Below are 16,524 nucleotides of genomic sequence, written 5' to 3' on the forward strand. Positions count from 1 at the left end.
AAAACTGATGGGTTTTACTTTTCTTGTTTCACATGGCTAAGGTGATACGAACTTTAAAAGATGGATGCTGTCTAAATCACAAATGATAAGAGTTTTTTTCCTCTTTGCATATATTTTTAATAACTGATTTATTAATTTTCTCCAAGAAATGATTAGCCCAGTTTATACTGATATGGTTTTTTTTGTTTCTCACAAGGCACATACAGTATGTCAACTCTTGGGTTCTCTAGCAAACCGTTTGCTGTGTTATCACACTACTTGTTAACTACAGTGAGACACTGGTGCTTTTTCTGCTTATTTTAACCCTCATCCTATCCTAAGGCTCTCTCTTGGGAGTAAATGGTTTATTCATTTAACCATTAAAAGATGTTGTACGTTTGGCCTCAGTATTTTTGATATAGTGCCTTCTAAGGGAAATGAAAGGCAGATCATAGAAGGCTATTGCCCAATTCAACTAGATGGGCAGCCTCCACAGCCTACGGGTACACAGGAGGTCATTGATGACCCCCACTGCTAGGACTTTGGATACTGTCCCTATTGATCAGCCAGGCCTAGAGTGAGCACTTCTTTCACTGCCTTACTAGCTCAACAAAAGCAGAAAGTGCTACTATTAACACTGAAAGTAGGTACCACATGGAGAGATTTCTACAGAATTTATGGATCCCAGGTACCAGCTGTTATAACTTTATCAGTGGCTGCCTTCAAAACAGAGAAGTCTTACTCTTGAGGTCAGGTATGATGAGCATCAAACATTCCATTTCATGAAGCAAGTGAAGCCTGGGCCCATCCCTACATGGTTGGCCACAGGAGTTAACTATTGTCATTTTCAAGTCCTTACTTTTTGGGTCCCACTTGGCCAACATTGACCCGCACACAGATGACTTTTCTTGTCTGCATGCCAACGGAGCAAGAGGCCTCCCCGTTCCAAGTTGTAGTTGTGTTGAAGGACGAAACTGAAGTGTCCTCGATACACTGGCCCCAGGGTCCAGTTTGCCAGTGGTACACAGTACAGGGATGCTCGTTACAGCTGCGTACCTCTTGCAAAGCACTGGTGTTTGGGCACTGAACTCCACCTACAAAAACAGACAGTATTAGCAGATTAGATATGGTGCCAACAGAAACCTTATCATTCTCTGCTCCTTGGAATTAACAATAAGAATGATGCCGGCCACTTACTAGCACATGTGGCCATACACTGCTAGGAAGGCAAATCGCATGAATGGCATTGTCTGGCTTAAAACTTAAACTTTGTGGTATATTTGATATTCGGTTTGGGGGACTCAAGAGGACCTCAAAGACAGGCCATTATTCTCTAGAGAAGATGAAAATGAGGAACAAACGAAGTCTATGTAATTCCTAACTAGAGGAAACATGGGCACTGAGAATCCACAGATGGGGAAAACCCAGTATGTTCACAAATGATATCCATCAAATTGAAAGTCTTAATTATAGGTTTCAAAGTGCCGCTTATTTCAGTGAATTAGGATTTAGGGTGATTTAAAATCAATAGAAGCTTTCTGACCCTCCATGGCATCACTGAAGAATACATTATACATGTATTAATGATAATACACAGTATTTCTTCAAATCTAAAATGCGTGAATGACTGTGAGATAGACCATCATTTTATGTGTTCCAGAGAGAGTAAAATGGCATCAAATTAAACTACAATACTTTTTTTATCAACTCTAATTTTTACTGTATGCTCACCCAAATAGCTTTGTATGACTTATTTAAATACTTTTTAAAAAATGTACCACTTTTACATACATTAAAAGGGAAGGTATTCCTAAAACTTCTTTACATTCAGAATCCAAATCTTTCAAATAGCTTATTAGTTGACACTCATCAAAGTTTGTGTTCTCCTACATATATCATCTCTGTGGCATCGCATGCATTGGTTATCCAGGATATCTTAAAGAGTGTTCCCTGTTGTCTCCAGGGGTTTTTTTTCCAGGATACTGGTACCTATTTCTAAGTTCTAATGTGGCTCCATTTTTAATTGTACCAGAAGATGTTTGTCAATGAAAGATTTAAGCTACCAAGGGAGGGTTTATTTTCCTTCCTCAAATGGCCCTTACCTGTTTTTTATTTCTTTGTTTTTGGTAGAAATATTATGGGGTTGCTATTGCTCTCAGGAATAACAATGAAATTCCCAAGTACTAGCAATGACAACTACATTATAACTGTTGCTTGGCCACAGTGATTTTAAAATGAACCTAATGTAAGATGCAGCAATTACAGAGATGATAAAGGGTTAAACACATGTGTCCTTCAACCAATAGAATGTGGTGTGGAGTTGTCAATATGGAACTCTTTTTTAACATGCTGGCCCCATTATAAGTACTTCATAGGTGGGATCTCATTTTATATCCACAGCTGCTGAATAAGTTAAAAATTATGAAGCGGATGAGTCCAGACAGCTTAAATGATGCAGTCACAGGAGCACTTAGGGATTTATGGAGTCCGGTGCTGTTTTTTTGTTTTTACCTAAATGCTATTTGTGATGCCAGCTCTGAAAATAAAAAGCTTTATCCTGTTAAAAACAGAGTATTTGGAGGAATTTATTGTTTATTGACAATTTGGTCTAGTCACACTTATGTAGTCTCTGGATTTCATTTTAAGAATAGAAAATAACTGGTTGTTCACATGGAATGGTGGGACCTTGGGTGTTCATCTCACATATCTGTGACAGTAAATGGAGGAATACTGAACATAATAAGAGGTGGGTTTTAGATATTAGGAAAGCAAGTTTTAAAAAGTTTACAAATGTTAAGAAAAGTGATTCAGTAGCTAGTGACCCTAATATGACAGGAGATCTGGGTTCAATTGCTGGGTTGGGAAGATCTCCTGGAGAAGGGAATGGCAACCCAGTCCAGTATTCTTGCCTGGAGAATGCCACAGACAGACGAGCCTGGAGGGCTACAGTCCATGGGGGTCACAGAATCAGACACAACTGAGCAACTAACACTAATATGGAAGATGGCTCCTAAAGTTTGAGATCTGGGTAAAAGTAATAAGCAAAATCACACCCTGAGCTGATCTTCAGGTATCATTTCATTTGTGACTAAGGACATCCCTCTATTCAGCATATAAATCAGCAGGCAATTCATGTGATAATTTAACTGCAATTTACAGTCACTTATGCAATGTTGAACATGGGATCAACATCAGAATAACCTGTATTAAACAGCGTTTCATTACTGTCCCCTGCTTCATGAAGGTGAAAACATCTGTCACAGCTCATATCCTATCTTCCATCACACAACTCAGCAACCCTGGGAGCAAGAAGTTTAGTATTTGAATAGGGACAACTCCTAAACCTGCTAATTGGATTGGAGAGAAGTAAATGAGCACTCTTATTACCCACTTCCCTGAGGCTCTAGATTTATCCAATGGTATTTCTCAGGAAAACACATGCTAACTGTAGAAAACTGTGTTCACTTTACATAACCATTTAAAACTATATCTTATTTAATAGTGAAATTACCCCTCCTCAATTGAATAATGTGTTTTTACTTACCCCATTTTTACTTTGAATATACGTATGCTATGTAAGTTGTGATTTTAAAACTCTGCATTATTTTTGACATTGGAATTGACTGGTTGGTTTTGAAAAAAATAATAAGAAAACAGCTTCTACAACATCAGCATAATGCGTCCAGGAACTGCAAGATAACTGTTAAGTTTACAAACATAAAGACTATTTATTTTCTTGCCCCAATCCACATTAAAGCTGCATCAGCATTTTTGGTGTGATGTCAAGGTATTTGCACAGATAAGTCCCAGTGTGGTCTTAATTGTAATAACGATGTGGCAATTTGGAAAGCATGGCTTGGATAATCAGTCACTGCAGCACCGTCATGTTGTTGGGGGAATACTTTTATGGTTGAAAAATTGATAGATATGATACTGAATTTATTTATTATTTATGGGAAGATTTAATTCCAGACATCTGGGAATATTCCCATTCCTGTAGTACTGAGATTATAAAATGTCACCTGTGATAAAATTAGTGATAAGTGTATTTTTTTAATTCTCTTATACATAAAAATATATGCTTCATATTAATGTGACTATTTAGGCTTTCTATCATTTCACCAAAAGGAAAGATTTTATAATACTTTGATGAAATTCTGTTATATAAATAAACTTTCATGTTCATACAAAAATGCCAATTATTATATGCAAAACTTCTCTCAGAAACTAAAAATGACTTTTCCTCCCTACCATCAAGCCCAAAAGACCTTGGTTAGGAGACATTTAACAGAGCTATGTTGTTTTTGAGTATGGCATTGAAGTCCTTAGAATTTAGATGAAAGATTGGAGAGAAAAAAAAAAGAATCTTTTCAGGGACTTCCCTTGTGGTCCACTGGCTAAGACTCTGAGCTTCCAATGCAGGAAGCCCGTGTTCGATCCCTGATCAGGGAACTAGTCCCACATGCCGCAACTAAAGATCCTGTATACCACAGCTAAGACCCTGGCACAGCCAAAGAAAGAAATAAAATAAATAAGTGGTTTTTAAAAAAAGACCTTTTCAAAACATTAATTGAATACCTATGTACTGACTGCAATATGCAATGGTTACCTATGCTTCAAGGGATAGTCTAGAGGGGTTAGAAATAGAAATAATTCTTGCTACTCTCAAGATCTTACAATGCAGTGGAGAGAAGTATAGGGGTGATAATATAAGCAAAGAGTTGAGTACAATTCTAGGTGAAAGCAATAATTAATGATAAAGAATATGGCAATTACGTTAAAAGAGGTATTTAGTATAATTGGGATTCAAAAGTTTAAAATTACATTAGTTTGGGGAATACTAAAAATGACTAAGGTTGCTGAGATGAGGCATTGAGATGACTTTTGAAGAAATAGGAGTTCGATAAGCAGAGTTCTGGGAAGGGAGACAAGGAAGAGAAAATTTAATTTAAGCAGAAGAGAAACTAAATAAAAGCTGAGGCACTCAGGCAGGTATGACCCTGGGAATTAGCAATATTGATGCAGTCAACTGGAGTGCAGAATTCACGCAGGGAAGTAACCGAGGATAAGGATAAAAAAGTGGATGAGGCTCAGGGTAAGAAGAGGCTGTTACACTGTACTGTGAATTACAATTTTAAGATACTTGTAACTTTGCCTGCTACTGCAGCCCTAATACCTTTGACAGCAGATTACTGGTGGGTGAAAGGCAATGGCATGATTTCAGGGAATCTAACCGGAAGTGCGTTAGTCACAGAGAACCTCAAGAGACGCTGGGGCGGCCACCACCCCCTCCATTTTTTCCCCCTTGTAGTAAGGGACAAAAGATATCCCACAGTAGAGTCTGTATAAGTCCTGTAGGACTGTAGGAACAGACTGACGTGGTGGTCATGTAGGAACAGACTGAAGCAGAACTGCTCTTTCAGTCAGTTCAGGAAGATGGGGAAGCGGCAGTATTTACTTAGAAGTCAGAGTTATGTGTGTATGTATGCTCAAAATAGATCCTGATCTCTTCAAATTCCTCTATAGGAAATAGAAGTACTTCCTGGTTTTCAGAACTAAAATCATTCCACTGCAAAAATGAAACAAGGTAAAACAGAAATATTTATCCTCTCAATGTTTTATACTGCAAAGTAAAACTTCTGAGAACTACTAATTATTTGAGGAAAAATTGGCATAATTTTATTTCAATTTGCATCTATTTTCTGCAAGTACAAAGAAGGTGTAAAGACACACTAACACTTGGCTGAAGTTATAATATCAGGTCATTCTGAACTCTGCAAGAATAAATATTCTCTTATATCTTGCTTTTTAAAGATAATTGACTATAATGAGAATAGCAGTTGTTATACTTAGTGGAAAACATTTTGAAAATCATTTTTCCTTTTAAACCAAGTTTGTTAAGAACCTGCAACATGAGTTAAAAAATGGAGAAGGTCATAAATATAACATCAATTTTTAATTTTTTTAAAAATTCAATATACTACAATGCATATCAAAAATATGTCAAACTTAAGTGTTAAAGGATTGAATTCTTTTAGAATTCCTGAAATAATTCTAAAGTAGCTCTTGGGACCCATCCTGTATTTTCACACGATACAAAGAAGATTTTTACATCAAAGTGTCAAAAAAATCTAAAAGCAAATTATTAATCTTATTTAAACAAAAGTCAAGGCTTTTGAAGTAAGACACATACACACAATTTTACTTTCAAGTTGAAAAGAAATATTTTTGTATTAACTATCTTCAGTTATGCCATTTGTGATTTGGTTTCCAAATGACAATATTTCAGTAAGAGGCATTTTATGACATTTTGGTTTACTGCCAATACACAAAATAACAGGTTACATAATATTACTCAAAGATTATATGAAAAGTAATTGTATTCAAATTATTTTTATTCTATTATTTTTTATGTTTAACTTTGAACTAACCCCAAAACTATAAGGGATATTTAAAATGTTACCAATAATTGTTTCCCCTCGATCATATGGAAGAAGTTATTGAAATGATGCCCCATTACCCAAAATACTTCAGTATGTATTTCCTGCAATCAAGGGCATTTTCCTATACATAAGCATATGCAATATTCAGGATTAGGCAATTAATACTGATGCATTATTTCTATCCAATCCTCAGACCCATTTAAACTTGCCAATTATCTCAAAATGTTTTTTATAATACAAGGACCTGGTTCAGAATCAACTGTTGCATCTAAATGCATCTAAAAGCTTATGTCCGGCTAGTTTCCTTCAATCTTTCTCAATCTTTCCTTAATTTTCGTAACTTAGACACTTTTGAAGATTAGGGGCCAGTTATTTTGTAGAATATCTTCCAGGTACGGTTTGTCATATGTTCCCTAATGATCAGATTCTACAATACGCATCTTTGACAGGGATGGTACAGACATGACATCATGCTCTCATCGCACCACACCAGGAACACATCCTTTGTATTTGCCCCATTACTGATGATGTAAACTTTGATTACTGAAATAACATAGTGTCTGTCAAACTTCTTCATTAGAAGGATATTTAAGACTGTAAATATAATGCTCTTCATCAGACTTTCAATTAATTTATTTATATCAAATGTGGATTCATGGTTTCCTATCTTAGTTCAGTTCAGTTCAGATCAGTCGCTCAGTCGTATCCGACTCTTTGCCACTCCATGAATCACAGCACGCCAGGCCTCCCTGCCCATCACCAACTCCTGGAGTTCACTCAGACTCATGTCCATCGAGTCAGTGATGCCATCCAGCCATCTTATCCTCTGTCGTCCCCTTCTCCTCCTGCCCCCAATCCCTCCCAGCATCAGTCTTTTCCAATGAGTCAACTCTTCGCATGAGGTGGCCAAAGTACTGGAGTTTCAGCTTTAGCATCATTCCTTCCCAAGAAATCCCAGGGCTGATCTCCTTCAGAATCGACTGGTTGGATCTCCTTGCAGTCCAAGGGACTCTCAAGAGTCTTCTCCAACACCACAGTTCAAAAGCATCAATTCTTCGGCACTCAGCCTTCTTCACAGTCCAACTCTCACATCCATACCTGATCACAGGAAAAACCATAGCCTTGACTAGACGGACTTTTGTTGGCAAAGTAATGTCTCTGCTTTTGAACATGCTATCTAGGTTGGTCATAACTTTCCTTCCAAGGAGTAAGCGTCTTTTAATTTCATGGCTACAGTCACCATCTGCAGTGATTTGGGGGCCCAAAAAAATAAAGTCTGACACTGTTTCCACTGTTTCCCCATCTATTTCCCATGAAGTGATGGGACCAGAGACCATGATCTTCATTTTCTGAATGTTGAGCTTTAAGCCAACCTTTTCACTCTCCACTTTCACTTTCATCAAGAAGCTTTGTAGTCCTCTTCACTTTCTGCCATAAGGGTGGTATCATCTGCATATCTGAGGTCATTGATATTTCTCCCTGCAATCTTGATTCCAGCTTGTGCTTCTTCCAGTCCAGCGTTTCTCATGATGTACTCTGCATATAAGTTAAATAAACAGGGTGACAATATATAGCCTTGACGTACTCCTTTTCCTATCTGGAACCAGTCTGTTGTTCATGTCCAGTTCTAACTGTTGCTTCCTGACCTGCATACAAATTTCTCAAGAGGCAGATCAGGTGGTCTGGTATTCCCATCTCTTTCAGAATTTTCCACAGTTTATTGTGATCCACACAGTCAAAGGCTTTGGCATAGTCAATAAAGCAGAAATAGATGTTTTTCTGGAACTCTCTTGCTTTTTCCATGATCCAGCAGATGTTGGCAATTTGATCTCTGGTTCCTCTGCCTTTTCTAAAACCAGCTTGAACATCTGGAAGTTCACAGTTCACGTATTGCTGGAGCCTGGCTTGAAGAATTTTGAGCATTACTTTACTAGCGTGTGAGATGAGTGCGATTGTGTGGTAGTTTGAGCATTCTTTGGCATTGCCCTTCTTTGGGATTGGAATGAAAACTGACCTTCCCAGTCCTGTGGCCACTGCTGAGTTTTCCAAATTTGCTGGCATATTGAGTGCAGCACTTTCACAGCATCTTAGTTAATGTATATAAATAGCTATTGTTGTTAATTTGCATTCACATTGCTCCTGTATGTGGCTAGTGGGAGACTCTTCAAGCTAGCTTCCCTGACCTTTTTTTAATTTCACTTTGATTTTATATTGGAGTAGAGTTGGTTTACAATGTTGTGTTAGCTTCAGGTATAAAGCAAAGTGATTCAGTTATATATATGTGTGTGTATATCCACTTTTTTCAGATTCTTTCCACATATAGGTTATTATAGAATATTGACTAGAGTTCTCTATGCTACATGGTAGGGCCTTATTAGTTATCTATTTTATATACACAATAGTGTGACCTTTTGAAATATTTTCCTCTTCTTTTCTTTCTGGCACAAGATCCTCCAGGCACATCTTGTACTTTTGCTATCCCAGCCCTAGAATCAGCCATTTCTCCAAGAAGCCCTGGCTCCTCTCATCGGAGAATGGTATTAGGCACCAAGATCTCAGTGCTGAACACACTGACTGCTAATAGGGTCCCACTGCTCTCATGTCATTTCAGTGAGCAGAGTTAACACATGTATATGTCTATAATATGAATATCATACTTATATTTGAATTTTATGTATTTATGTATTTCTATGTCTAGGACTTCCCTGATAGCTCTATTGGTAAAGAATTCGCCTGCAATGTAGGAGACCCCAGTTCAATTTCTGGGTTGGGAAGATCCCCTGGAGAAGGCTACTCACTCCGGCATTCTTAGGTTTCCCTGGTGGCTCAGACGGTCAAGAATCCGCCTGCAAGGCGGGAGACCTGGGTTTGATCCCTGAGTTGGGAAGATCTCCTGGAGAAGGGAAAGGCTACCCACTCTAGTATTCTGGCCTAGAGAATTCCATGGGCTGTATAGTCCATGGGGTTGCAAAGAGTTGGACAGAACTGAGTGACTACACTTTCACTTTCATGTCTAGGTTTACAAATTGAACACCATGAATTCACACTGATAACTTCAAATTCCAATATAATACAACATGGTTTACTCTAGTTTTCTTTCTTAACATATTCAAAATTCCCTTCTTTAGCAATAAGAAACCCAACTATGTTTAATACATGTACCTATTTGGTCAACCAACTCCCCTCACCAATCTCCCACTGCCATCTTCACTGCTCTAGCCATGGGCCATCTTCATCACTCTGCTCATACTCTGACACCCTGCATTCAACCACTCCACATTACTGAAACCCTCCTCAACCCTGCTTGGCTCCGACACCTCCCACTGGGTTGGTTTCCTCAATGCTGAGATTCCCTCTCCATCCTGCTTGTGCCCTGGCATCCTATATTGGGTCACTGCTTTTAATCTCTTGTGCAATCCATGTGCCCCTCCCTTTAGACTTCTCAGCGTCTCTGACATTTCAGGTCAGGCCACCCTTTTCTCACTGGGGATGCCCATCTCACTCAGGTTGGGCTCTGACAACCCACCCTGGATCACTACAGACCCCCTCTCCTGCCCACCTGCTGGCACAGATGCTCAACTGTTTGGCTCCACTTAATAACTTTGCAGATAAAACTGTTCATGAAGGGAGCTAAAGAGCCTAGAAAGGACAGGAAGGAAAGGGAAAAGAAAGTATAGCATGAGGTAAAGGAAAGTGCTATTCTATTATTTTACCATTCTTTTAATAGGAGTAAAAAAAATAATGAGTCATAACATTTTAACAATGCAGAGTGTGTCTAGTTCATTGAGGTCATATGGAATACTCCTCTATCTCACACACTTATATATATACACATGGATATAAATACACACAGACATAGAGGTAGATACACAGACACATACAAAAGAAGACTGATAAACCAGGGATAAGATCAGTAGCCAGCACAACTTTCTTTCCAGCACACAGTAGGAATGTATTTCCTCTGCCCCCGCTGAAATTAGGTTCAAATTCAAGTCATGATTATATGACCTGGTTTGATAATGAAATGTCAATTGAAATGATATAAATCACTCTGGATGAAAGAATTTAATTGCTGACTCTCTTAAAACAGATAAGAGTCCCCAGCTACCTTCTTCCTCTGGCATGAAGATTGTGAGGTAGTCTTTCATACAGAGGTGCAATGCTGAGACATTTCATGGAGGACAGACTGTCATGGAGAGTTGCATGTCACTGTAGCAAAATTCCCAAGAGGGAAAAATAATTGTTCTATTAAGTTACTGAATTTATGGGCTTACTGCAGTACAACTTTGACTTCATCAATACAGAGGTTATATAATCTCCAGTATAATGTATAATGGTGACATTTTTACTGAGATAAAAGTACAAATGAATAGGTTACAGCATTTATTTTGTAAATCCACAAAAATGCTTTGCATGTGGACTTGTCCTGTAAGTTATTTCACCAGAAAATCATTTAATTTCATGTCTAAACAATCAATATATAATTTTATTAATGTGATCTTTACCCTTAAGGTTATCACAGTAATATTCTGATCCACAGATAATTAAGAAGATCAGGCTTCCCAGATAGCGCTAGCGGTAAAGAACCCATCTGTTAATGATGGACATGTTCGATTCTTGGGTTGGGAAGATCTCTTAGGGGCGGGTATGGCAACCCACGCCAGTATTCTTGCCTGGCGGGCTATGGTCTACAGTGTTGCAGAGTCAGAAACAACTGAAGCAACTTAGATACATACACACATGACATGTACAAGTATTAATTCTTGGGGAATAATAGAAAAAATAGCTTTTGTGCAGAATTATAAAAAGGTTATCTAATTGGCAGGGAAACGTATTTTAAAACTTCCTGCAAATTAGTTTCTTAATCATTTAAAAAATAGCTTCAGAATTAGAAAAGTCTTATTTTGAAGGAAAGAAAATGTGTTTCAGTGTCAAGCAAATAACAGGTATTAAATTGTCTTTGAAGGACAAATTCTTCATTAAATATTTCACATAATGATACCAGTTTCTGTAGCTGTTATTAACAGAGACAAATAACAGCAGATTCCCCATTGACTGAATCTCCTCTACAGTTTCCACTTAAAATAATGTTTTGAGTTCACGGGCTTCCCTTGTAGCTCAGCTGGTAAAGAATCCACCTGCAATGTGGGATACCTGGGTTGGATCCCTGGGTTAGGGAGATCCCCTGGAGAAGAGAAAGGCTACCTCTCCAGTATTTTGGTCTGGAGAATTTCATGGACTGTATAGTTTACGGGGTCTCAAGGAGTCGGACACAACTGAGTGACTTTCACTTCACCTTTATGATTAATTATTTTCACATTTATAATTCTCCAGCATGTGTTTCTTATGATGCAGCTGTTAGCCTTCATTAAAAATTATCCAAGTCCCATCCTTTCAAACTAAGCAGATGATACATACCAAAGAGCAATCATAAATTCCTGCCTTTAAAGCATTTCATGACCTTTCAGTGTGAAGCACCACGTCTACGGAAATAATGATCTGGTGAGTTCTGCAAGCATGGCAAAATCTCAGCCATGTGACTCATAAGGCGAAAAGTCACTCATTACTAGTCACACAGCAAGTGTCTGCAGAGTATAATGGATTTATAGGAAGCGGGGTGACCACAGATCTAATTTTAATGAAGCCCAAGACATAATTTGAGCTGATAGAGTGTGAAGTCTGAATATAATCTCTACAAGGTTAGAGTTATTGTTTGACAACATAAGGAATATAATTTTTTCTTGGAAAGGTTCTATTTTTTCTATTAGGTTCCACAGATACATTCTTATTTTGGTAGCAAAAAATTACACTTACATTGAGGTGATGAGAAAAAAGTGTTTGGACACTTAAAAAATTCTAAATGTTCTCATAGGTTGACTATTTTAAATATGTTATATTTTCTCCCACAGAGTCCAAAAGACTGTGGGTGGGATGATTTGGGAGAATGGCATTGAAATATGTATAATATTATATATGAAACGAGTTGCCAGCCCAGGTTCGATGCACGATACTGGATGCTTGGGGCTGGTGCACTGGGACGACCCAGAGGGATGGTATGGGGAGGGAGGAGGGAGGAGAGTTCAGGATGGGGAACACATGTATACCTGTGGCAGATTCATTTTGATATATGGCAAAACCAATACAATATTGTAAAGTTAAATAAAATAAAATTAAAAAAAAATATGTTACATTTTCTCCTGTGCCTTAAGGCCAACATATTTTTGGCCTTATATTTTTGCACAGAATAACATACAAAGAAAGAAAATTTGATTAAAAAAGAACACTAGCACATTTCTATCACTAAAATGTTTCATAAACAGGAAAATGAAATAGGCAATGTGAAAACTCTTCTAAAATTGATTAACTGGGGGTATAGAAAGAAACATGTGCACATAAAGAAACATGTGCTTACTACTATTAACTGGGGGTATAGAAAGAAACATGTGCACATAAAGAAACATGTGCTTACTACAAATAGAAATCATTAGTGTTAAATGTGAATGAAAATAGTCATTCAGCCTTGATTATATTTAAATAACATATGCCTATATTCTTGAGACAGAACATGCGGCACGTGACAGAACTTGACTTATTTCTGTGTTTTCCTTACTCCTGTGTTATTTTCCAGAATGACAAGATTAAGTATGACATTATATCACCCAGTCACAGAGGCCAAATTAGCATTCAGATACAAACTTGAGAGACAATTACCAAGAGCCTTGTATTTCTTGACAATGGAGCTTGCATGGTATGAATATATGAGAAACTTGTGCTTTATTCACCCAATAGCATGAAGTGACTTAGGAGCAACATATTTTAAAAGTGAACACAATCTACATATGAAACTCAGAGCCTATGTTCAGAAACCTGAATGGTAGAAAATCCATGTCATTTTCAGTCAAGCAATAGTCATGGTGGTGGTTATTTTTAATAAAGTTTAGTACTTATGAGATGGTAGAATAGGATTTCACTGGGAAAAACTGACTACTGAAATGAGAGAAAACAATGAAACCCGTCATTTGGAATTTAAGGAGTCATTTTCGGATTTCTCCACAAGTTTAACACTTTGAAGTAGAAAGAACCTGAGTTATTAGGAGGGAGGAAAGGAAAAGTGAATTCATTTTTCAAAGTCTTTTCTCTTTTACTAAAGATCTATGTTCAAGATTAATATTAAGGAAGAGTAGCAAGCTGCTGCTGCTGCTGCTAAGTCGCTTCAGTTGTGTCCGACTCTGCGATAGCCTAATATGTCAACAGATATTAAATCTCCTTGGTTTGCTGGGTTTCAGGAAGCTGATTTTTGTGGAACTATCACTGTATCTGGGCTGTACACACAACGAAAGGCACACCAGCTTCTGGAAGAGATCTGAGTCCCTTCTCAAGCTGGTGACCTTACCTTCCTCTCCTGCATAGGCCAGGATGGACCGCGCTCGTGTCTGTTTTCCTTCTGTGGTTTTTCCCGAGCAGGTGTGAGAGCAGGAGGACCACGTTGACCACATGCTGAGCACACAGTCCTTGGGACAGGGCACATCGCAGGCAACCGGGATGGGGAAGATGGCGTCTCTGCACAGCTGTCTGTCAACTTCTTCTCCTGGGAAAGACATCATCACCAACAGTCCATCATTTTAAAATAATGTAAAATGAGCAACTGAAACCAGACGGGCACCAGAATAAATTAGCTTACTTTCCTTTTGTTCTCTGTTAAAAGCCAACAACAACAACAAAAAAAGAGTCACTGTCTACTACAGTCAGATGTTAAAAGAATACCAGGAATGAATAAACAGATAGATCCCCAAATGAGGCTTTTTTATTATCAGTGCTTAGGTGTGTAGATCAAACACATTGCTTCAAGTATTTTATGCTGTAATACCTGCCCAGGAAATGATGTTTATAGATACTAATCTCTGCAATAAAGAACATCAGTGAACTATGTCTCTCCCCTTTATTTAATTGTTGGAGATGAGCCATCATTCACAAATAATGATTCTATCCATAGGATGTACCATTTGTTTTCATGAAACCAACTCATAGTCGCTATTTGTAAACTCTTGTGTCTCCTAGGGAATTTATTTTTGTACAACTGGCAACCTTTCTCTTTCATTTAAAAATGACTTTGTTAGCTGGAAATAGACAGGAAGCATAAATAGTGGGACAGTATTATAAAACCACTGGCTATAGCGATCCCATTTTGAAAGGGGGAAAAAAAAACCCAAGGTACGCAAATAGCAGAAGCAAGATGTTGTCACTCCAGTACTTAAAGCTCTTCAGTAGTTTCCTTCTGCTCTTAAGATAAAGGCTAGATTTCTCAAAAGTCTATGAGACTTCAAACCCCATGGCTCTTGCTTCCTTTTCTAGCTTCACCTCACTTCACTCTTCCTGTTACCCCAAAGCCCTAGAGTCTGGCACTTATGTGGTGTTTTTTGAGTGAATGAAGTGAGATATACAAAAGGCAAATGAGAAAGAAAATATTGTTGCTGTTAATAAATGCCAAAGCAACCTAGAATAATTACAAATACGTGATCAAAATACAGTATGAAAAAAGTCTGAACTCTGTTGCATAGCTGGTAAGCATAGGAGCTAATCATTCAAACAGTAAAACAAAATACAAACAAGCAAAATTAATCCTCTATTTTTCCACAGACTATATCCATAATTCTGGATGGGTGTATCAGAAATGTGTGCTTTAAGGCATTATGCATTCAGATGAGAAAAGGTGACTAATCTTGCTTTTGTTCATTGTTATAAGCAAACAACTCAGCTTTGTCACTGATGGAGGGTTAGGAGGATAATTTTAATGGACAGTCATTTATCCATGTATTTTGAAAACAAGATAAAAAACCAGAAGTCAATGGGAAATGCTCTAACATATTAAATAGCTACTAGTTTGTAGGGCTTTAAATCATCAGGCAAAATCAAAAGTCAATTATAATGCACTTACATGTTAACAATCACTAGTTTGCAAGGCTTTAAATTATTAGACTTGCTCACTAGTAAGACTCACTAAAATGGAGCTGAGTCATCATTACATCATTCATTCTCCTTTAGTTACTCTGACCTGTGAGATCTCTTTTGAGTTTGGCTTATATCCCAATAAATGACATGATAGCTTATATGATAGAGTACAAAAATCATTATAATACAAGGCATGTAATATTTTAGAATTTAAATAACAATGATGACTCTTGTGTTTACTAGACTTTTTTTGTTAGTGCAAAGAGTGAGTTGCATATGTTTTATTTCCTTTATTGCTATCTTTTATTGTTTCATCTACTTTCATCCACTTTTGTTTCCAATAGTCTGTAAAATGTAAGGCAAGTTTGGGGCTACAGTTTTGTTTTCTATAAGAGTTACCTAATCATTTCTACTCAGAAAAATTTAATTCATTCGGTAGCATTTGAGGAGAGACTGCTACCTGTGTGTTATTACATTAATTTGGATGACATGATACATTTCTGTTGCATATAGCATAAATCTGAGTTCCCTGGTGGCTCAAGCAGTAAAGAATTTGTCTACAATGCAGGAGACCCAGGTTTGATCTCTGGGTTGGGAAGATCCCCTGGAGAAGGAAACAGCAACCCACTCCAGTATTCTTGCCTGGAAATCCCATGGGCAGAGGAGCCTGGTGGGCTATGGACTATGGGGTCGAAAAGAATTGGACACAACTGAGTAACTAACACTTTGACTTCACTTTCTTTCATAGTATAAACCAAAGAGATACACAATTTTAACCTTTTTTGCTTTCTGAATTTTTTTTTCAACTTGTGTCCCACATTTTATGTTAGCTCTTTTTCACTCATCATTTTTGGTTTAGTTACCTATTGATATATTTTCCTGTAGTTACATTCCTTCTAGAGTCTCCTTAACTCTCTGTGGAGCTCTAAAGATCCACTTTGGATCCGACCTCCGGATTTCAGCATTTAGTTTACTCCTCCCTTGCCCCCTGAGCTTTGTCACATGTGACCTTGCCTGTTTGCCCCCTAATGGCTCCTGACTGCCCATCTCGGTCTTGCATCCAAATACCAGTATTATGTCCTGGCCACAGTGGCTTTTTCCCCTTTCCTCCTACAGACCTATCTCATTGTTGCCTCACTGTTGCTCTTCACTT

The 16,524-nt window shown here is 37.8% G+C and overlaps 1 protein-coding gene across 1 annotated transcript in view; it reads right to left on the reverse strand.

Moving 5' to 3' along the window:
- The window catches only part of THSD7A (thrombospondin type 1 domain containing 7A), a 489,197-nt gene that overhangs the window by 95,243 nt on the left and 377,430 nt on the right, over window positions 1-16,524 (reverse strand). Inside the window, exons 7-8 of the mRNA XM_055589867.1 lie at window positions 13,816-14,010; window positions 839-1,073 (exon numbers count right to left, since the gene is read on the reverse strand). Of these exons, the coding sequence (XP_055445842.1) occupies window positions 839-1,073; window positions 13,816-14,010 (430 nt within the window). The remainder of the gene's footprint in view (window positions 1-838; window positions 1,074-13,815; window positions 14,011-16,524) is intronic.

This window comes from Bubalus kerabau, chromosome 8 (genome assembly GCF_029407905.1).
Source record: "Bubalus kerabau isolate K-KA32 ecotype Philippines breed swamp buffalo chromosome 8, PCC_UOA_SB_1v2, whole genome shotgun sequence".
NCBI lineage: Eukaryota > Metazoa > Chordata > Mammalia > Artiodactyla > Bovidae > Bubalus > Bubalus kerabau.